This window comes from Trematomus bernacchii, unplaced genomic scaffold (assembly GCF_902827165.1).
Source record: "Trematomus bernacchii unplaced genomic scaffold, fTreBer1.1, whole genome shotgun sequence".
Taxonomy (NCBI): domain Eukaryota; kingdom Metazoa; phylum Chordata; class Actinopteri; order Perciformes; family Nototheniidae; genus Trematomus; species Trematomus bernacchii.
This window is the reverse complement of record NW_022987709.1, coordinates 1215022-1239158: the sequence shown is the minus strand read 5'-3', so window position 1 is coordinate 1239158 and position 24137 is coordinate 1215022. Positions and strand designations below refer to the sequence as shown.

The window sequence follows — 24137 nt, the reverse complement described above, 5'->3', positions numbered from 1 at the left end:
ATGAAAGCCAGTGCATAAACAGCCCTATCCACTGAGCTGAGAGTGAGACCCAGAAGAGGGAAGCTTCGGGTTTCCTTCATACGCAATGTAACACCTTAAACCAAGAGCAATTGTCTTACCTTTTACAATAGCTTCACATTTTTCTGCGCGATCGGCACAAACTAAAGAAAGACATAATCACTCACAGACATATTTATTCACAGATTAAATGATGATGGACTGAACAAACAAAATGCTCCTCAGTGTCAGTGGAGCTGCAGCTTTAAGTCGGGCTTTAAGAAAAGCTTAACTCAGCTCTCACTCACATCCTGACTCTTTGTCTCCCTAAATCACAACGTTGTCATTTAAAGTGGACACAGAGCCTTTTGAAAAGGAAATGGCTTATTAAAATAATAGTATTAATAACAACAAATGGACCATAGCATTAATAGTTAGGGTTCATGAGGGATTGGATTTAGTTTGCGATTGGGATATCTGAAAAAGCATTTGTTGCAGCAACACTAAACGAGTGATTACAGCAGCTTAGGCCACTCTGTTTGAGGAAAACAATGAAGGGATTTCTGGATCAGTCACACGATCCTTTCACTGAGTAAGTGTGTGTTTGCATGTGCGTTTGTGTTTTTTCTTTTTGGGGGGGGGGGGGGGGGGGGGGGGGGGGGGGGGTAGTATGCCGTGTGTGTGGAATCAAACATATGGGTTAAACACTTTAAGCTTTGTTAAAACATAATTTTTTTAAAAGAGCAGTTTAGAGTGGATGGCTTTATTTTATTCCACACTGCAGAGACACATCTTTAACACAGCTTTGAGCCGGTGTTTGTGTCGGTGTGAAACAGCAGCTCATTGCTGACTTTCAGAAGCAGGAGTTATGGGTCCATGATAATAAAAGTACGGCGCTGTTTGGATCACACAGATGATGTCAGGATGTTGCTCTCAGCAGTGGGCACTGGAGGTTCAAATAAAAACCCTCGCCTGGACATAAATAAGGTTTTTAAGGGGAAATGTTCTTTGTCATTTTTCTGGCAGCTGCATGTTTAATTGAAGAATGTGTTAAGTTTGTGAAGGAATCACATGTTAGTGTCCTTATGTAATCCAGTGGATGAATTTGCTGCTTGCGATGTTAAACAGGTTATGAGTAATCTGTAATGCATTGAGAAGAATCATCACAGCGCTGTATTCAGCTCAAGGCCACCTTCTGAGGAGGCACAGATAAAGTATACATTCTCTCCAAACAAAATAGGTCATGCTGTTTCAGCTCCAATTAAATGCTGAGAAAAAAAATAACAAGTCAACTGTAGAGCAGCTGTGTACAGAGCAGCCGACGATAATTACAAATTTACCAATTCCATAATTGACATTTTCCACAGCCATTCAAATCTTTGCTGTACACTGATTTCATATAAAAAGGATGATGAATTTCAGAGTGTTCGTAGGAATGTAATGTATGTAGAGGGGCCTTTCAGTGTTTGTAAGATTGTAATGTGCGTGTGTAAAAAACTAGGTCATCTGTTCGGAACTGACACATCCCCCTGCAAACAGATATTTGAAAATCTGAGAGTGTAGAGAGGGGAGCCACAAGCAATGTGAAAAAAAATAAAAACACAACAACAACAAATGGCTGCACAAATCGTCGGGATGGAGATAAAACTTATTTGGCGTCTATTGTATACCACTACAATCATGAATGTAGCAAACAGCAGAGTTCACAGGATGCAGGTCTGCCTGCATGGTTTTTGGAGAGGCATGGTTTTCCTGCTGTTTCCTCATGTGGTAGCATGGGTCTAAATTAAAACGCATGTGGTGGACATAATGAAGATTCTTACAGGTTATGTATTCAAATCCATGTATTGGCGACCTGCACTTCCTTTTCTAACACAGTGTTGTCTTTCTTCTGTGTAATTTGGCCTCCTAACAATCCATGATATATCCTTCTGCTTTCCACCCTAACAACCACATGGTTTATCTGAATGACATCCTGAAGGATATGTGTGGACCACTGAAACGCTGGAGCCAACAAAACACAGAGCCTGACCCGACAGAGAAATGTTTAGAAAGTGCACACGTTTCATGCTCTCTGAGCCAGGGGCGGATAATACGAGTGCTTTGTGAACAGGGGAGGATGTTAGAGGGCGGAGAGGTTCAGGCACAGACTGTGAAAACTTGTGAGCTGTTAGAAGTGAGATCAGGTCCAGAAGGAGCCAGCAGGGGCTGCTGTTTCTGCAGGTGGTTGCTTTTGTACTTGACTATTAAACAGTATAGTATAGTGATGTAGATTGTACCTAGAGGGCAAACTGCACATTCTATACACCAGCACAGGCAGAGTCACTCAGATCCCCTTTCTCCCTGCAACACTCAGTCCTGCACCTCTATAGAAACAGCAGTCATGGTTTTAACGTCATTAATCTTGAAAAAAGAAAAACGTAATTTATTTGATTATCTATTCAATAAAATCAATGCTGTAATGTACATAAAAAAGGAGGCTCCAGATGCTACACATATTGAAATATTATATGTTTAGAACCTCTCTCATCCTCTGCTCTGGGAAGGTGTCTCGAAGTGTCACACATTTTTGTCATGTGACTGTTTGTGTCGTTCATAGTTTACCAAGTGCGCCAAGGAGCTCAGGAAATGTTTTAAACACCTGGTTAGTGCAAATGGATCCTTTTCAGCACCATTTTAATGGAGACATGCCGAATAAAGTTATTTAAAAAAAATATATATATACTACTATATCACATATATATATCACTACTTTCTAGCTTAGTTTCGGTTACTTTTCCTGACGGAAGGGTTCATCGCAGATCATGGATAATTTCACTTTATATAGTTTCTGGTTTTGATCAGTGGTGTAATTGCAAAGGTTTTTTTTTTTTTAAAGCAAACATGCCTTTAAAGTTGGTGGGTTGCTTCAGAGGGTTTCAACCGTTTCAACATGATGTTTAACTCCTTTCACACTATCACAAAAAGGTTCAAACACCGACACATCTGCATGTTTACATGTGTCAAATATAGGAGCACATTTAAAACTGCACATAAAGTTGGGACTGCAGGATACAATCTGCATCACTTCACTGCAGGCCTCCAGGAGGAACTGAAAACAAGAAAAGAAACAAACTGCTGGGACATTTCAGATGGCCGGCTCACTGAGCTGCAGTGACAGCTATCGATCCCAGCAGTTATTTAGCAGCCATGCTGTTGGGCTCAGAGCAGCCGAGAGAGGAGGCTGGCAGGGCCTATTATTTATGAACACTTATGTGACAAACACTTGTGATCTACTGAGGGGTCACCACGGACTGTACCAACCAGCCAATCAACACACAAACAACTAAACTAACAGAGAGAACACAGCTGGCTATTTCTGAGTAAAACAGATAGGAATGTAGAACAAGCAAAAGGCAGCATGAGTTAATGGAAGTGCTGACCTAGTCTTCATTTCATTCCAAATCAACACACCTTTTACGTGTTCATAATATCTATAATAATAATTACAGGTTTAGCTCTACGCATTCAAACTATTTGGTGGTCGTATGTTTTGTGTGGGGTTTTTAGTGTGTGTGTGTCTGTTTGAGGTCAACAGTTAAAATGTTGAGAGAATCCAGTGAAATGCAAAATCTGTAAATTAGTCAACTTTCTTTACTCTTATCTTATATCTCTTCCAATCCAGAGACGTTTACCCTCATTAACACAAAGATGGTCATAACCTCCTTAAATAACCACTTGGGCATTTTCAAACTGTAAGATAGTCAACCGTATTGTAGGAATCATTGCTTATTATCAATGAATATGAATAAATAACAATTCAAATAATTATTAAAATACATACATACTAGTAAGGTGTTGTAAAGGCAGGGCTCTCTTAAGTGAACTGCAACTGTGTTCAGTAACTCCAAGTGTCCTCTGTAAAGGCCAGCAGCATGACCCTGTGCTTCTCCAAACTGCCAGAATTGTTGGAAATGATGTGGCGTCAGTAGACTCCATAATGTTAAATAATATGTTGAATTTAGTTTAGAGAGTCCAGAAACAGTTTTCGGGTTTCAAATATCTAATAATAAATATAATTAAGGATTTACTCCTCTCTAACAGTTGGAAAACAAAACATTTACTAGTATTATTTTTGATGTATTAAGCAGTCCTCAAAATGGATTTACAATAAAAGCTTTCTATCAATCTGCTTTGAACACTTTTAGTTTTTCTCGTGACATTCAACTTACCTGAAACACGATGACATCATAAACCTGAATCAATACTAAGCCTCAGTCACCCTTAATGGCCCAGTCTGTCTGTTGCCTCTGACATGTGTTTAAGGCTGCCTTTACACGGGAACGTTTGCGTTTATGCACAGTATGCGTTTTCAAAAAAGTCTTCCGTTCACATGCATTCGTTTCATTTAACGTGTCTGTTCAAACGAGACCGCTGGACACGCTGTAGTACATATGCCGGGACTGTAAGTGGCGCTGTAACTTCCGCCACAAAATACACCAAAAGCAGCGAAGAAGACTCCGGAGCAGCCCCGCAGCAATGTTGCCATGGCTACCCTTCTGTTTATGCCCCGTGGTGGATTTAGCAACATGTAGTAGTTCATGTAATTCTCCATGTCCACTTGTTGCTGATGGTTGTGGTAGAGGAGCTGTAGATGTTGTACTAACATCTGTAGCATGGTCAGTAGCAGTAGCACTAGCAGTAGCTACTGACAGTAGCTACTGGCCATGCTACAGCAGTGAGCAGCAGAGGCGGGGAGAGGTGGGGCTATCGTTATTTTTTCAGGAGATATTCGTATAGAGGCGATTACACGGACTCGTTTGACCCCCCAGAGAGTTTCGTTTGCAAATCTATCCACCTTGGGACCCGTTATCGTTTGTGGGGTCCGTTTCTATCGGCCTCGTGTAAATAATAGGGCTATACGCAAGAGAAACTATGCAGATACAAGCCGTTTCGTTCTCGTGTAAATGTGGCCTAAGCCTCAGGCACCTTCATCAGGAAGCTTTGGATGTGTTGGCACGAGACAGTGAAACTTAAGGACATACTGACCTCAATAATCAGGTCAACACACTGACCTTTAGTACATCAAACATCCAGCAACCGGAGCCTGTGTGGACCTCCACCAGACACCGTGTCATCCAGCAACCTGTTGTAGGCCCAGCACTATATACAGCCGTGTGTACATGCTGCAGGCATCCAGCTGATCCCTGCACAGTGTGACCTGCTTAGAGCCGTGCTGACTTCTGACCAGAGGACAGCAGTGTGTGCTGCATGGCAACAAGGTGAAGCAGTGACTGACATGAGCCGAACCCTACCCTGAATCATCCTGACAAGTAGTACTTTACCAACAACTCTGATGTTCTGCTTGGTCAAATTATTGTTTTTGTGAAGAGTCTGGTGGCTTTGAACAGAGATGCGTATACAGCTTCAGCTTCAGGAGGGTTTGTGTTTAACTGGAATGACCCCCTGCTGTGGGTTTCATCACACCGTTTCACAACATATGCTGAAGATTTAAAAAAAAAGGTGGAGCCATACCCTATACATTAAGTGAGGTTTATAGTCCAACAACTTAAAGGTACCCTGTTGAGTTGATCACTTCTAGTAACTCCACTAGGAACTGTTTGAACGGGTTGGTCCTGGTTTCATTTGTTTTAGTGCGAAGCCCCAAGGATGAACGAACATGAGGGGGCTTTTCTCTTGTCTGGATGAGCCAAGAAACACATCCGTTTGCCAGCAAGGGCAGGGAATACTGGTAGAAAGTCAACATAAATATGAACAATATATATATATATACTACTATAATATATATATATATATATTATATATATAATATATGTATATATTATATATATATATATATATATATATATACACACACAGTGAATGTAAACAAACATTTTGTTACAATGAAAGCTCTACAGTGTATCTTCAAATCACTGAAACGCACATTATACATTTGATTTCCAATGTCACTTCACTTTACTTAAAGACAATAGTGCAAAGCACCTGTTATTTGTCTACTTTATACAATCTCAGAACAAAGACTCTGCTGAGGGCAGAGCAGCTCAACGATGTCATTGGAGAATACATACTTAGATATGAGTAGGTGGGCTTCTTCCAAATAATGACTTCCATGGAATATGTTCTGATCATATTTTCAGGTTCATCACTATATTATACACACACACACACACACACACACACACACACACACACACACACACACACACACACACACACACACACACACACACACACACACACACACACACACACACACACACACACACACACACACACACACACACACACACACACACACACACACACACACACACACACACACACACTAACATAGTGGCATGTGAATGGCACATAAACAAATGTGTTGAGGTGCACAGAGACATTTTAAAAGGATGCTTTTTATAGTTTAGTAAAAATAGAAAGCAGCTGTAAGGAATTGTAAAGAAGTAATTCTTTATTTTTCATGTAGCCAGAGGGATATTTAGTATATAAGAAGAAAGAAAAACACATACAGAAGTCTGTGGATGTGCTTTTATTCTAATGGTTCAGTGGTGCTGTGAAATAAATGAAAATGTATGGAGAATGGATTTATATCAGTCCATTTCTTTGAACCAATTTCCTATAGGTATTTATTTTTATTTTTAAAAGGCAACTACAAAACATTTGTCAATCAATTTGTCTATCAATACATACCCATTGTGTTTGTTTTGTGTAGAACAAAGGGCAATTTGTTTCAAGGTGCATCTACAAACAGAAAAGATCACAGGGCTGCAGATAACACGTCTTCATCTTGTCAAAGCCCTGGGCTCTCACTTTGTAGTTCCACGTGGTAACCCTGCACCGAGCACACCCTCTGGTTCTCTGGAGTAGAGCTGGTAACCCTGCACCGAGCACACCCTCTGGTTCTCTGGAGCAGAGCTGGTAACCCTGCACCGAGCACACCCTCTGGTTCTCTGGAGTAGAGCTGGTAACCCTGCACCGAGCACACCCTCTGGTACTCTGGAGTAGAGCTGGTAACCCTGCACCGAGCACACCCTCTGGTTCTCTGGAGTAGAGCTGGTAACCCTGCACCGAGCACACCCTCTGGTACTCTGGAGTAGAGCTGGTAACCCTGCACCGAGCACACCCTCTGGTTCTCTGGAGTAGAGCTGGTAACCCTGCACCGAGCACACCCTCTGGTACTCTGGAGTAGAGCTGGTAACCCTGCACCGAGCACACCCTCTGGTTCTCTGGAGTAGAGCTGGTAACCCTGCACCGAGCACACCCTCTGGTTCTCTGGAGCAGAGCTGGTAACCCTGCACCGAGCACACCCTCTGGTTCTCTGGAGCAGAGCTGGTAACCCTGCATCCCGTCAGAGGCTTTTTAAAGAGCTGCTCATAGCTCTTAAGTGCAGGGCAGCTGGGGTCAGTCACCTGAGGAGAATGCCCCACGTATGATGTAAACACAGCAGGTGTCCACACCTGATCCTCTTTCCAGGCATGCATGTAAATACCTCTAACAGAAACAACTGCCCTTTGGACTGTGATATGCAGTCACTGTAGAAAAGATTATTCTGAATGGTAGTCTCCACGTAGAAAAAGAAAACCACAAGTAGGAGTCATTCCCCCCAGGGGTCTGTCATGGGTCCCCCTACCCCTTGCAAATGCAACACTCTATTATAGGGCATATCTTCCAGTGGCTTACAGTACTGATTTAATTTAATATGAACAATATGTACAAAGGTATGCCCCAATACAGCCTGGTACTACTTGAGTCGTACGTTCAAGGTTCAAGGCTTTTATTTGTCATACGTCTTGCCTTGATGATGCTGATAAATGGAGGTCTAAAAATGTCCTGCCCTTGAATGACTCCAAATGATAGATCCTTATCGTAACCCTTCCTGGTGTCATGGGTAGGATTATTAACAGTCTCTGGTTTAGTATGGGTTCCTAATCTCATCATTTCTGACTACGAGCCTGTAAACTCACAGCTGGTTTTTGGTGTTCAGGTGACTTAAAAGTTATATTTGAGTATTTTGTTAAACCTTAAAAATGTATGTTTTAATTGCTATCATCATAATAATTGTATTATTAATATTTTAGATTTTATACAAATAACAGGACATAGACTGAAGTTGTATTTATTTAGCCAGACACAATATGCTTTTGTTGATTTTGGTTGATCTGCACAAACATCAAGAAGCATGTTGGCGTTTTGATCATGAAAGTTATTAAATGAGCCGTAGCAAGGAGCTGGTGTCTATATTGCACTACAGTTGAATGTGTTAAAATATGAATGGACTGCATTTATTTAGTGCTTCTCCAGTCAGTGCGACCCCTCACAGCACTTTGACATCTACATCAGCATTCACTCATTCACACACATTCATGCAGAGGCAGAGGCAAGTTCACCTGCCCGAGGAAATGAACATTCACACACATTCATGCACCAGTCTTTGCCATGTTGACTGCAGCGATCAGCTGGGATTGAACCCCCAACCTTATGATTGGAAGACGACCACACTACCTCACAGTCACAGCTGCAGTGGTTAATGCAGTGTTTATTGGAATAGATTTTCACAGGTGGTTCGAAATGCATTGTTTTTTAAGTGAAATTCTTGTTTCAGTTTTACAATGTTTTAGAAGACAAATGACTTTATGCTCAATGCCATGCCACATGTTCACACATGATCTTTTGGACACATCCTGATGGCACCATATGCAAATGTTCTTGCGGGTCAAAAGGCGAAGTGGCCAGGACTGGAAGGCAGAGAAATGTCAGATATTTAAACATGTTTGACAGTTGAAACCATCATTGACCTTCGAGGGGGCTTTAACTGGCAGCAGGGATTGAGCAGTGCAAAAATAATCCTCCCCTGTCAAACGTCACTCAAACTCAGCATAACACAAGTCATCATCCAGCTTAGTTTCCCTCCAATTTTAGGATAGGCGGAGAGACTCGTGGAAATTGGTATGTTAACCGGCAGCCATGAAATCTGTGAATTTGTTGGACTACAATAGAGATCAAACAGAGCTGGATTTGGGTAATTAAGCATCCTTGAAGCCTGTTGATGTGAAAAGCTGTTCTTACACCTCCATTCTACAGGAGTAAGGACATGTTGGGGGACTGGTTGCTAGGTGGCAGGGGTGACAAGGGGTAAGGGGGGGAGGCAGAGCAGGCAAGCTAATCAGAACAAGTCTAGATCATAGAATATCATCCAAGGACTTCTTGTTGGACTTCGATTGACACTGACCTTCTATGAATACCCTTAATTATGTGGGATGATCTCTTGAATAAAGTCCTCAATCAAAGTCACAGACCCCCTACTAAGAGTAGTAGAAGTCTTGGGTGTTATATAAAATAAACATGAACTCTGTGACTGGAGATGGACAAATATGTAAATAGCTCCTTTAATTGACTATGTTTTGCTTTATTTACACAACAGATGAAAGGCACATCCACTTCTTTTAAGTGGATGTATCACCATGTGTGAGGGGTTATGAACGTGTCACGACACCGGGTCAAGCAGAGTGATGATCACAAAGGCAAAGTTGACATTTTGCTTTCAGTCTAATCTTGCTTTTATAGTGTCTGGCTTAATTTGGCATTAAAGAGCTGCTGTCCTGGATAGAAATAAACAACAAGTCAGATTAGAGCTAAGGTTTGGATACAAAAGATGTACGGGGGGGGGGGGGGGGAGTCAAACATGATGTGACACCACAGTCAGTCTCCAGCAGGCTGAATGTGTGCCGAGCATTGAGTTTCCCAACATGTTTTCAAAGCATTCAGATAAAGCACAGGGGAGGCAGGCATGGAGCCCATTACCCTGCTACAGTATATCCTTGGGAAAGAAAGACAAATATATATAGCTTACACGCTATATCTGTAAAATGTGTGATTTGCTTTTATCTGAAATCAAAGAGATGCTCACAAATCTATTAAACGCCACCTTTTGTTTTTTAATAATGCATCATCCTGGGACCAAAGCGAGCTTTTCAAGCAAAATGTAGACTTTTGTTCTGAACAAATATAATTAGATTTATTTTGAAGATACTCTGTGCAATGTTGAAGCTAATTTGTATTTAGTAAAGTACAGTCCTTGATGAGATATTCCCAGAGGCTGGGAGACCCAGTTTGTATTTTCAACCAGCATAACATCCTTGAATTAAAGAAAACTCAAGGGCCTTGCACTTTCCAGAGATTGTCGACGGCAGAACGTATTGAGATTAGAACGGATGTCTCTGTGGCATTGACTGCTCTTTTCTGAGAGATGACAGTACTTTGTAATTCTTCCCAGTCATGTACATTTCTATAAAAAGGTTTAACGTCGTTCAATGCATTTGAAGGCTTGAGGCCAGGCCTATGACAGTCTCATTCTGCTCTTGACATGATTAAATGTAATGCCTTTTAAACTTATTATAAATATGTTTAGTGGGTATTTTATTAAATGTGATTCATTGGTACACCTACGAAAGGGTTTGAAAATGGACGATGAAACAAAAATGATACCAGACAGAGGTAGACAGAAGCCAGGTTTCAATCCAAATGTATCTCAAATATTAACAATGAAATGTAGTTCTTATATATTTTTGTATTATATCATACAACTGCAGAAGAAGAGAGCGCACCAAAATGCCGTTATTAAAAGAGAGCAGTCAAACCTCCAGCAATGAAAAGCAATAGAGAAAACATATGTATTTTAATGTCCAAATGATGTGCATAAAAAAAGGTAGATAACATGTTGAGTCCGCTGTAGTTAACCCTCCTGAACATCTTAGTGAGCGCTTTGAAAACACTGTCTCCGGCTGACTTCATGTTTTAACAAGGAACCTCTAAAGGGGTCTTAAATACAGTGGGCACTTTGACATCCACATTGATAGAAGACCTGCAGACATTGATACAGCTGCATGTCTCAGGCAGTCAAATCATCATTTGCTCTTACAGAAGCAACTTTGGCTTCTTAGCTTGCTCACACCTTTGATAGATTGTGACATTTGGACATATTCCATATTTACAGAATTAAAGGAAAATTCAAACTAACTGCAAGTAATAGGGTTAGGTTTAAAATGCTAAGTGGGTACATGTATACAGTACACATACATATGAGCAGCTGTTTATGAGACAAATGAAATTGGACAGTGTAAACCCCCAACAGAGAAGTCTTTCAAAAATTCATAAAGGTTCAAAACGGTTTATTGTGCTCATCTCAAAGGACGATGGCAAGCAGCTCCTCATTGCATGGCCATAGTATGCTGCACATATGTATGCATACTGCACACACAAAGAGATCAGACCATACTGCACACTTGCAATACACCCTCCCCCACCTGCACACACACAAACACAGATCTCTATTTGATCTAATAGTCTATGACAAATGACGTGCCATACTTGGCCACACAGCTTGAAAACCTCATGTTTTCAGTCTCATACTGTGACCACCTCTGCTTTGAAACGTTATAAACAGGTGGACTGATGAAGTGATTTCAGTGGTGCTGATGTTGTACTAAAGTAAACCAAAGCTTTTTATTTACCTTCAAATTCTACATACTCAAACTATCAACTAAAGGACTTGAGTAGTGAATGAAGGACAGAGTTTTGCATAAAAGTGTCTGAAATGAGTTGTCTTCCCATGGTGTCTGGGCTCAGTCTTTCAGTTAGAGGAGCTGAAATATCCCAGAGAGGTTTGAAGACCGCTACGCTTTCTATTTAACGAGAGCAGGTTGAGGTGGTTCAAGTACCCAATCTGGACGGCTCACACACTCCTCCCTGTGGAGGCATTCCAGGGATATCCAATTGGAAAGAAGCCCCAGGGCTACACTAGAAAAAGCTGGAGGGATTAACTATCCAAACTGCCCTGTGAACGCCTCGAGGTTCTCCAGTAGGAGCTGAGAGCCAATGTCGCCATTTTTGAGAATGGAAAGTAGCCCAAAAATATAAAAAAAGGACGCCAGAATAAAAGAGGGAAGGTTGAATATGGTTGACTGTTGCCTAAAACTCTAAATATGTTTTATGTGGGATGAAAATGTTCTTACCTTTGGTGGAACAGCTGGTCCAGCAGTGTAGGGAGCCAGGCTTGGTGGAACATCTGTGATGTAGGTCTTTCTGGGGTCTGGTGGTTGGTATGCTTGGGCGGGGGCAGGCTCAGCTCTCCTGGAGCTTAAGCCACCTACTTGGTGAACTCCTGGATGGTGCTGATCTTGATACGCACCCTGGGCCATCTGGGAGAAGCCAGGCTGTGGTGGTCCATAGGCAAAGTCAGGGCCTTTGGGCTGGGCAGGCATGTACTGCACCTGTGCAGGGCTGCGAATGGGTTGCTGGCCGAAATGGTGCCCTATCGGGGCCTGATGCTGGGGGCCGGGCTGGGCGGACCTCATCTGGACATTGAAGGTGGGCTGGCTCGGAGTGGAGGCTGTGGCGTAGGAGGCTGGGACCGGCTGAGGAGCTGTTTGGATTTGAGGCTTGGTCACCGGGCTGGCAGAAGAAGGGAGGGTAGACGAGCCGCCCCCTGGTGCCTGAGGTTTGGGTGTAGATTTCTTGGTGGCAGTCAGAGGTGGCTGGGTTGGAATGACCATACGCTTGTAACCAGTCACTGGAGCGTTGGGGGTGGAGGGTGCAGACGGGACAGAGTTCTGAAACACAGCACAAGAGTTTGGCTCTGGTTAAACAAACAGCCGGAGGACTACATTTCATGAAAAACACATCGCACTGTCTGGGCTGGAAATAAACATCTACGTACAACTAATCTAAAGAAAAACCTTTAAAATGCTAATGTCAGCATGTCAATAGGCTCACAAGGTAATTCCAAAGATGTTACGATGTTCATCATCACATGTAATCTGTATAATATTGGCTAATAAGGAATAAATACAAAGCATTGCTGAGGCTGATGGGAATGTTATTAGTTGTACAGATATTTGGTGATAAAGTATGGAAGATCTTCAAATGTTGACCTGATGATGATCCTTGATGAAAGTCAACGATCACCAAAGTAATAACAATTCATTATTGTGTGTCTCGAAATACATGACAATCCTTCCAAACATCTTTGAGAAAATCTCACTGAAAAGCATGAATGTCCTGTACTTGTACTTTCATAGAATCCAATCGTGTGGTTAGTTTCAGCCCGACAGCTCAACAGTGTCATCCCTGGAGCCATGCTGCTAGCATTGATGAAAGCACAACAGGACCAACTGAAAACAGTTGTATTGAACCGCTATTTACTGATACAGTGGTTTACGCTCAAATGATTATTCACCCTGCCGCCCCAGAGCCAATTACAAGGCTACCTCGATAGCAGATGCTCTACACCAACCACAAGAGCTCATAATCTATGGCTAATAAAGCCAGAGAGGAAGGGATAAATTGTTTGGTAGAGGACGCCATGACAGCAGATTGGCAATGGCACTTGACACTTGTGCTGACTCCAGCTGCTTGGACGGGAAGGATGTTAAATCACTGAGATTTGTGGCGCTGGTGTTCCTGGGAAGAGATGGCTGTAAAGCAGCAACACAAGCTACTGCAGGGATTATCACCATCTGAACAACTGTGGCATTTTGATCCAATGTTCAATGGTTACATTTGATGCAAAGGCCAAACTAATACAGGATACAGCAGCGAGTGTCTCACAGAATAACAACGTTTCACTCTGATGTCAGAGGCTTCTACCCTAAGTGTCTCTCATGTAAGTAATAATTGTTTTTCACCACCACTACATATCGGTGTCAGACGTTCAGCCAGTCTAAAAAGGGTCTTTCATTAACCTTGGATGGCCTTATTAGGTTACTGCCTGAAGCTAAACAAGCTGAGTCAATTACTAAATTTACAGCACTTCGGGAACAAAAGTGAACACTTGTAGTCTTTAGACCTTTTGCAACTCAGTTTGATGGGGTGTCTTCTAAATTGGGGCAGAGCAACAATTTCAATTGATTTCCCTTAAAGGTTGATCAAAGCATGCTGCACAGCATTGCCCCATATAACGGTGTTTTTCTGCACTGCTGCACTACATTACGAGACACTAAGAGACACTTTACTTTTAATTGAATCAGTAGAAAAGTATGAAGCAAAATTCTGTGATCCTCATAATGTGTTGAGATAAAAAAAAATCTGAGTATTGGTTGGAGGTGCATGCATCAACTTTGTCTAAATCCCATCTAATCAAAGTCAGAGGGGAGCCCTAAGGGACCATTCAAAGCTCCAGAAAATATGCTCTGCTCTCACTCCAGTTCCTGTCTCAGTGATTAATGCTGATGTTAATTTGAAAAAGTGTGTCTGTCTGCATATGTATGGAAAATCTCCTCGATGCCCTTCAGGAAGTAAAATTACTTAATTTAAACGTTTCATGGGTTTTAAATACTCTAGATTATTAATTTATCTTTAAGGCCTTAAAACCTACAGTAGCATTTAGTTAGCAAAGCAGTGGAAATGCAAATTGGCCCCTGAAAATAATTACACTGTCATGGTACATTTTCCACAAATTACATAAAGAGAATAGATTCACGCCTTTCTGAGGGTGATGAAACTAATAAATAACTAAATGTCTATATTATGGCAGGAACCTGAAACTATAACGGTTTAACAAGATCCTTATCATAATCAAACAATAACAAGATTTTCACATTATTTTGACAGATTTTTTATACCAAATTCAAAATCTTTACTAAATATCTTTTATTTGGTTATAACACACAACATACTTTTCCCTCATCTTAATTTAAAAACTTGGTATGTTGTTAAAAAAAAGTGTTTATACTTATTTGTGTTGGTTTTACAACTAAGATCTATTTGGCACGCACAAATATATAAAATCATATCCCAATTTATTTCCACTGATAGTTGATGCAATGTCCGCTTGTGAACCCAGTTTGTGTCTGGAGGTCCGAGCTCAGATAGAGCATCATACAGCGGGGGGGTCTCTAACCCCCGCTCCACACACACACACACTTTTAGAAAAGTTTTCCCTAATGCCTTCAGTGAAGTGAGCCCTCACTCTACACTGTAATTCAGACTGACTTTGCAAACAACTTAAGTGTGAAATTTCACAGAGCCTCTGAAGAAAGCCTTTTGACACATTAAAACAGATTAGGAGAGACTATACAGGCCTTAGGGGGCCGGAGTAAAACTGTTAACTTTGCATTTCAAACCACAAGGGTGGGGGGATTTTTTAAGCAAGCTTGGGGAAAACCCCTTAAGAGGAAGAAGTTCTGCATCTTTTCAGAGTCATCTCAGACCTTGGATATTCTTCACTCAACTTGATCCTGAATACAAAGCGGATCCTCTCCACTGTTAGCTCCACTGTCCAATGGCATCGCTCTATTTCAGCAGCTTGCACTCTGAGCGTAGGAGAATTCACAGTCAACACTAAAGCGTTCCCCAATCTTCCTCCATTTTTAGTTTTAGTCACCTCCTGTCTGCACAATCAGGCACAATAGTCACATTTAACAATCCATCAGCCTAGTGCAATTGAGGGTATCAATTTGCTTCCTAAAATAGTTGGAGATAAGGCACATTAAATATGATTAAGCAATGTCTCTGAGGCACATGGCGAGACCTCTAGCTGTTTCAACTATCTCTCCATTTGCAGATAAAGTGTGTTATACACACACTGTCTATCTTATATCGGCTTCTTTTTTTGGCTGCTTAAAGTGATAGCTGCATGACGACCCCCGTCTCTACAAGGGAATATTCCAACACTGTTTCATCAACAACATATACTGTATTAAAGCTATGGTTTACTTTATTACATTATAATTAGAAAAACTGCCACATTGACTGGTTTTATTAATCTCAAATAAATATATAGGATGTTTACTTTTCTTAAGCTTATTCAATATTTTTTTTAACATTTCGAAATTGGATTGCAGCGCACAACAAACACTAACACATTACAACAAAACAATTAAAGAGACATTTTAGGAAGGTGTATTTCGTAGGGCTGTTAGCATTATTGTGAATTGTTAAGTACATTTGACAGCATGCACAACTACAGTATCTGCAGATGCATTCCCATCCATCTGTGTGAATGTCCATTATTCATTTGTGCAAAAGATAAAGAAATTGGAAATGCTGGATATTTGAAAAGGTTAAATATAGTTTTCCATTCTATCACTTTACAATGGCTCATTGTTTTTTTGTTTGTGATGCACTATACAGAAAATGAATACACACTTATAATACAGAGTGAGATATGAATACACAGGCACTCTTTTCAGTTTTACCACCAACCATAAACACCATCAAGTTGAACATTAGGTCCATGTTTTGAAATGTATATTGTTATGTAATCTGCAAAAAACTGGGTTTCAGTAAAAAAGTATGTAATATTCCTAGTATGATGTAACAACATCATATAAAGTAGGGCGTGTTACTCACTGATGCAACTAAAACGATTTTTTTTCTGGGCTTCTGGGTGGAGAAGAGAAAAAGTCCCCGGGAGTCACCGATGGTGGCGTTTCCGCAGGGCTATTTCAACAGAAGAGGGAAATGTGTGTTTTGTGGCTCTCACACAGCACAAACTAATAGTTGCATTCACTTCCTGCAGTTCTACAGGCCGTCTCTCTCAGCACTGACTCACCCCTGTAATGAGCTCTTTTTCATGCACTTGTTGTGACCCGTTGTGCTCCAGGAGGTGAAATACTGCACAGCAGAAAATGTCCATCGCTTACAGTGTGTCGATATGATCAATCCCAGAGACTGGAAACTCTAACTGTTCTCTCTGAGGCTATCTGTGTGTGTGTGTGTGTGTGTGTGTGTGTGTGTGTGTGTGTGTGTGTGTGTGTGTGTGTGTGTGTGTGTGTGTGTGTGTGTGTGTGTGTGTGTGTGTGTGTGTGTGTGTGTGTGTGTGTGTGTGTGTGTGTGTGTGTGTGTGTGTGCAATGACAGCTTATGATGCTAAGCCTTTTAGCATTGTTGCTAGGCCTTCATGGTGTACAGAGGCAGGTTATATGGACTGTCACAGCTTCTTGGCTCACACTACATTTGTCATTGGTTCACCCTGTTAATAAGAGACAAAGGGGTGATACTGTGCGGTTTATTTGACTAACAAACATTGACGGAACACACTGAGCGCCCGCAGGCGTGCTTCTCTCCACAGTTGGTTGCCCCTGTCAAAACTCAGAACCTGCTGCCAGATTGACCTTAAGGTCAACGGGTGCCAACGGCTCTGTAGCAATATTTATGCTTTCATGCATCAACAATGCAATCAAAGAGAAAATCAGCGTAATAAACAAACAGAAAGGAAAAGTTAAACGCCACTGAGCCCTGTCATCACAGAGCTGGAGTGTCAACTTGACGCAGTCCTGGCAGCTCCAGGATATAAGCTGCAGCAACACACACTCGTGGCGTCAGAGCCCTGAAGAGTTCAAATATCCATTGCAAAAAATAGCTGCCTTCGGCTTTGACCTTTTATGAGGAATACAAGAGGCTGGTTAGCATACCACTGCCATGCCTGGGACAGCAGCAGGAGCCATGGTTCCTCAGCTGACTGTCAATATGGAAGAGAAATCTACTTTTTAAACACTGACCTTTGTGTGCACTGGAAATCAAATGACAAAGCAGCAGTGATAACTTGAATGTGCATTATAACATGTGTTTTGTCTTAAAGGTGGGGTAGGTAATTCACTTCAGAAACGCTTGTTATATTCCATGGAATGCTCTTAACATCCCGATAGCAATAAATATATTAAATGCTTTGACAATAAATACATAAAAAAAATTCATCTGTGGAAGCCGTGGTGCTGTAAAAAGCACGACCAATAATTTTAGCCGGCCCGGCTAAAATACAGATGTAGCACTCCAGATAGGACTCCAGCTTACCTAAAACCAGCATCTGGGAATGTTAAGCCCTCCCACTATTTTCCAAGAGGGCGTTGCCAGATTTTCAATTTCAGGATTTAACCAGGAGATGGCGCTTCATTCACAAATACAGAAAGACAACTTTTCATGGACTTTCAGTTTTGTTTAGAAGAGCATTTGAACACATCAATATTTTAGATCAAATAAAGTATATCTAATCTTGTAATTCAATAATATATAGTCTTTATATATTAAATAATCATAATAATAATGTAAATGTTTACATTACACTTCTTTATTTGTCATGCGGTCTACCTACGCTGTAAAATGTATTATCTCTTCGATTTACACACGGCATCTATTGCACTTCTGTCCATCCTGGGAGAGGGATCCCTCCTCTTTTGCTCTCCCCGAGGTTTCTCCCATTTTTCCCTTTGAAATGTGGGTTTTTCTCTGGAAGTGAGGGTCTAAGGACAGAGGGTGTCGTTTTCTCATACTGATATTCTGAACAAACTGTGCTGTTGTATTTGCTGTAAAGTGTCTTTACTGTAGGGTATTTTTATTATATGTACAAAATCGTTTAAAAATGTGCTATATAAATAAAACTTGATTTGATTTGATGCTCATACTTTTACCTTTACAATCGTTTGCTTTAATATGCAGTATATTTTTTGTATATTTTTGTGTTTGCTTCCTCCTGCTCCCTTTCGGACACATACTGTATGATTTATTATTAATATTAATATGAAGATATTATTAAGATAAGATAAGATGTTACTTTATTGATTGAACATTTTAGTTTAGAATGTGCTATCCCACGGTAATTCAGAAGGCTCACAGGTCACATTCCGACCATTATTTAAAACAATAGGTGCTTTCATAATAATGATGAGAAACTATGAAATAAGAAATGAATCAAATTAAAAAGTAATTATCATATCATATATTATATAGTGTATTGTATTATTAAGTAATATCATTCATTAACCCCATTATAGCAGATGCCACATTGAATGGATGAACACATTTATGCATCAATAATTACAACAGAGTATTTCTAAATACAAGCTGTAAAAATACTTATATGTATTTAATACTAATAACATAATGATTCATTTCAGATGATAATACTTTTCAGTGTCTGTCTCATGCAGCAGCTGATCCAGTAATGAGTGACCCGGCCGACAGTAAAAATAAACATTTATAACTAGTTTAGGTAGTTTGAGAGGTAATTAAAATAGCTAAGGGTGATGATCTGACTTGAAGTGTGTGTTTTGCTCCTCCCGCTGCATCACAGCATATACTGTGTATATCACCATTCTTTAATTAAATGTTTGATAAGTGCATGCAGATCACAGTAAAGTCCCCTGGTTTGTGACAAGATGTGAAGTCAACAGATAGTCACTCAGAGGGGGGTACTATTTCTTTTCAAATGCATATAGGCTATGCCATCCCATTACATGTAGGCTACACTGCTATTCCCGTGAATAATTTGAATTTGAATGGGATGGGGAGACGTGTGTGATTAAAAATGAGTTGCCAAACTAAGGTGCCGTTTACACGAGGAGAAAACTGCTTGTATCTGCATAGTTTCGCGTGCGTATAGCCCTATTATTTACACGAGGCCGATAGAAACTGACCCCACAAACGATAACGGGTCCCAAGGTGGATAGATTTGCAAACGAAACGCTCTGGGGGGTCAACCGAGTCCGTGTAATCACCTCTATACGAATATTTCCTGAAAAAATAGCGAAAAAAAAAAAAAATAGCACCTCTCCTGCTCATTGCTGTAGCAACTATCAAAAATAGCTGTGTTAATTAAACGCACAAGGGGTTCTTGAATGAAATAATATTATAAAAGGCAAACCAGAATAGTTAACGCCCAATATACTCCTTAAACAAAATAAACAGAGTCAGATTTCATGCATTGATCCATTATATTGACAAAGGAGGATCTCACCCGGTGTTTGTAGAGAATATCTCTCTTTTCTGAGCGGGTCCTCTCCACGGAGACGTCGGTCGATGCAATATCCACAGATTCGGTTTCTTTCAGTTAACTTCCCCGTAGCATTTATCCATATGCTGAGGAAATTACTATATCCCGCTGAATACCAGCAATCACCACACACACTTCCTCCTGTCAGTAGCTACTGCTAGTGCTACTGCTACTGACCATGCTACAGATATTAGTGCAAAAATATACAGCTCCTCTACCACAACCATCAGCAACAAGTGGACATGGAGAATTACATGAACTACATGTTGCTAAATACACGGCGGGGCATGAACAGAAGGGTAGCCATGGCAACATTGCGGCGGGGGCTGCTGGGGCTGCTCTTCTTCGCTGCTTTTGGTGTATTTTGGCGGAAGTTACAGCGCCACTTACAGTCCCGGCATATGTACTACAGCGTTTCCAGCGGCCTCGTTTGAACAGACACGTTAAATGAAACAAATGCATGTGAACGGAAGACTTTTTTGAATACGCATACTGTGCATAAACGCAAACGGTCCCGTGTGAGCGGGCCTTAAGACTTAGGCCACATTTACACGAGAACGAAACGGCTTGTATCTGCATAGTTTCTCTTACGTATAGCCCTATTATTTACACGAGGCCGTAACAAACGGACCCCACAAACGATAACGGGTCCCAAGGTGGATAGATTTGCAAACGAAACTCTCTGGGGGGTCAAACGAGTCCGTGTAATCGCCTCTATACGAATATTTCCTGAAAAAATAATGATAGCCCCACCTCTCCCCGCCTCTGCTGCTCACTGCTGTAGCATGGCCAGTAGCTACTGTCAGTAGCTACTGCTAGTGCTACTGCTACTGACCATGCTACAGATGTTAGTACAACATCTACGGCTCGACCATGCTATAGATGTTAGTGCAAAATATACAGCTCCTCTACCACAACCATCAGCAACAAGTGGACATGGAGAATTACATGAACTACTACATGTTGCTAAATCCACCGCGGGGCATAAACAGAAGGGTAGCCATGGCAACATTGCTCCGGGCTGCTCCGGGGTCTTCTTCGCTGCTTTTGGTGTATTTTGTGGCGGAAGTTACAGCGCCACTTACAGTCCCGGCATATGTACTACAGCGTTTCCAGCGGTCTTGTTTGAACAGACACGTTAAATGAAACGAATGCATGTGAACGGAAGACTTTTTTGAAAACGCATACTGTGCATAAACGCAAACGTTCCCGTGTAAAAGCAGCCTTAGTTTTTCAAAAGAGAAAATGGAGATATTACACTCAGAAAAGAAATGGTAGACATATCAGTACTCTTAGTGCCAAGTTGTCTCAGACAAGAGAGAAAGAGAATTCACTGCTCTAAACAAAGTCAAAAATCAACATACAGTAGGGGGGTGGGGGATGGTGAACGGTATGGTCAATGTTTGTAAACACAATCCCCAGGATGTGTCCTAATCAAACCAAAAGAGAAAATGCAGATATTACACTCAGAAAAGAAATGGTAGACATATCAGTACTCTTAGTGCCAAGTTGTCTCAGACAATCTGCATTTCCTAATGTGGGACAGTTCTGTGCAAAATGTGGGACACTGAAAAGTCTATGTTAAAAAGCCTCAGTCACCTTAATTCATGTAATAAAAACATCTCAGGTCAGTAACAATGAAAGCTAAATGTGCAATACCATGTTCAGCTATGTTACTATTTATAATGTTATTGTTGTTACAACAGAAGATGTTTTTCTTTATATTATATGAAGTTAAATGCATCAATCTGTGACACTTTTATTTTGTAAGATAGCAAGGGGGGGGCATATTGTGATAACCAGGCCTGTCATAAAATGCACCCCCCCCCAAAAGAGGTTTCTATTAATCCCACCCTCAAGCATTTTTTAGGGTATAGTTGTAGGACTAGTACCAATGAATGGAGCAAGTTTCATGAATGTGACACTTTTATTATGTAAGATAGCAAGGGGTGCATAACGTGGCAAAAATATGCTGACAAAGACTATGTAACATTTGTAAACATATATTTTGATTATTATATGACAAATATGTAAAATGAAACAATACATTTTAAAGCACGTGTATAGAGACAGGACGTAACAATAATACACAAAACACAAACCTACAGACTGCTGGAGAAGAGATATCACAGGGGGGGGTGGGACACACACATTCCGATGGCCAATTCGTTTTAAACAAAGAGTATACTCAACATAGGCCTACAGCCTTACTTTAATTCAGTCAGAAGATGTAGTTTTGCTTATCCTTACAGGTAGCGTGGAGAGTAAGAAGAGAAGAAACACTTTAGAAAGATATGTGAAAGGATAGAAGTGTAATGGTAATTATATAATTACAGAGCCTGTCAATTTATACATTGACGAAAACAATGTGACTGTTAACCCAAGTGTATCTAATAATGTACTATCTATTTTTAAATATCAGAGAGGAAGAACAGAATGAGAAGGGAAAAACCGGAATAAAGATAAAGAAGCAAAGAGATTGTACAATAGTGAGAAAGACAAGACAAGTTAAGAAAAGGGAGAAAGTTTGGAGGGGAAGAAAAAGTTAACAGATTCCACCTAGACCAGGTGGAATTTGTGTCTCTGTCCATTGATGCATCCAATCATGGACATGTAAAGCTGCTACAAGATATTGTAAGATAAATGATAGCACATCAGTGGAAACAAAACTACTCGATTTTGTTGAACTCAAAGGAGAAACAGGAGAGGAAATTGCAGCTGAGGTCCTGGTGGTTATCCAAAAATTCAACAAACAGTTTGATCTCTTTGTCCCAGTGTGTCTGACAGTTGTGTCTCTCTGATCACTTACCATGGTATTGAAATCAGATTTTCTGAAAGGTTTAATTAATTAGTTAGTTACCATTTATAGTAATTAGTTAGTACACATCAGTTTATTACAGCAGTTAAAATGTTCGAATTACATTGAACCAGAATTGTCCCCCGTTTTTCTTTAACAGTAAAGAAAATTGGATATGTTAATGATATATTGACCGCAAAACTCAAAATGTCCCCGGTTTTCATTTTGAAAATCTGGTCACCTTAGCATAGGGGGGTGGGGGCTGGTGAACGGTATGGTCAATGTTTGTAAACACTGTGACATTTTGACTTTATTTGATAATTTCAGTTAAAAACTAACGTTCATATTTCTCTTTTTGAGAAGAGCAATATGAATATGTTAGTGGCTGACCCAGCCCCATGGTCTGTCACAGTAGTGCGGGAAAGAGAAGTGCACTGTTTTGCCTGGCTGGACCTGTAATTTACAGGAAAGGAGTGCGCGCTACTAAAGAGACGCGCTACCATGGAAACCAAACAATGGTGTAGCTGTATTGAAGTCTGAGTGGAATCAGTAGCATTTGGAGCGTTATGTTAGAATGAAACAGCCAGGTCGTGACTCACAAAAAAAAAGTGTTACTTCACTAACTGTAAGCTTGTCACTCAGAGTAACCTACAGTTAACTTAACTGCTGGAGAAGAAAGATCAGGGGGGGGGGGGAGAGAGCTGTGGCTGATGGGCCATTAGGTGTGTAAACACACAGCTGAGAGCTGCCGTTTCATTCAGACTGTTTAAAAAACGGTAACAACGGACTATTTTTCTTAGCGGATGCATGTCAATTTAAATCAATACATACAACTATTTTTTAAATCAATAAAAATATTTTCTAAATCCATAAAAGCATTTCAATTAATATTGGGAGTCATGTCGTTACTTTGTTGAGAATGTGGCCATGTAATAAGCGGGATAATTTGCAGCGACTTGGTCATTATGGGGAAAATAACACCCGTCAGGCTGATCAAGATCCCTCCGCTACGCGTCGGGATCCTGATCTGCCTGACAAGGCTCCATTCAAATATAAATATTTCGTGAATTACTGAGTTTAGGCACGTTAATAACGTTGAATACAGAATATTCATATTTGTCAGTGATTTCATGTCAATTCGGCGAACATAAACATAAATGATCGTGGTGAAGATGATGATTAAATTAGGATTAAAAATCGAGAGCCGGCTGCATTTCCTCTCGTTCGTTTTTTTCGACTAAACAACATTATTTTGTTAAATAACAACATGGTGATGTTTTGTAAATGATTACATGTCTCTTATTTAGCACAGACTATGATCCTATCCGTGACATATGGATCTTAACAAAGATCCGCTATACAGTAGTACCAGACATACTGTACATCCAGTTTACTGTATCAAAGTTGATTTCACATGAGCTCCAGTGTGGAACCCCACTGCACCCCCTGGTGGATCAATGATCCATTGCAGCTGGCTTCACAATAATTACATTTATTTATCACGGGGGCGGTCTCAAGTGAAACTGGAGGTTGTCTCTTGATCGCAGGCAGTTCACGGGCAGACCCCGTGCCG

General features: G+C 40.7%; 1 protein-coding gene across 7 annotated transcripts in view; it reads right to left on the bottom strand.

Moving 5' to 3' along the window:
* The window catches only part of lpp (LIM domain containing preferred translocation partner in lipoma), a 169161-nt gene that overhangs the window by 51747 nt on the left and 93277 nt on the right, over positions 1 to 24137 (bottom strand). For all 7 annotated transcript variants that reach the window (XM_034140870.1, XM_034140864.1, XM_034140863.1 and 4 more), the window contains one exon: positions 12015 to 12611. In XM_034140870.1, the coding sequence (XP_033996761.1) occupies positions 12015 to 12611 (597 nt within the window). The remainder of the gene's footprint in view (positions 1 to 12014; positions 12612 to 24137) is intronic.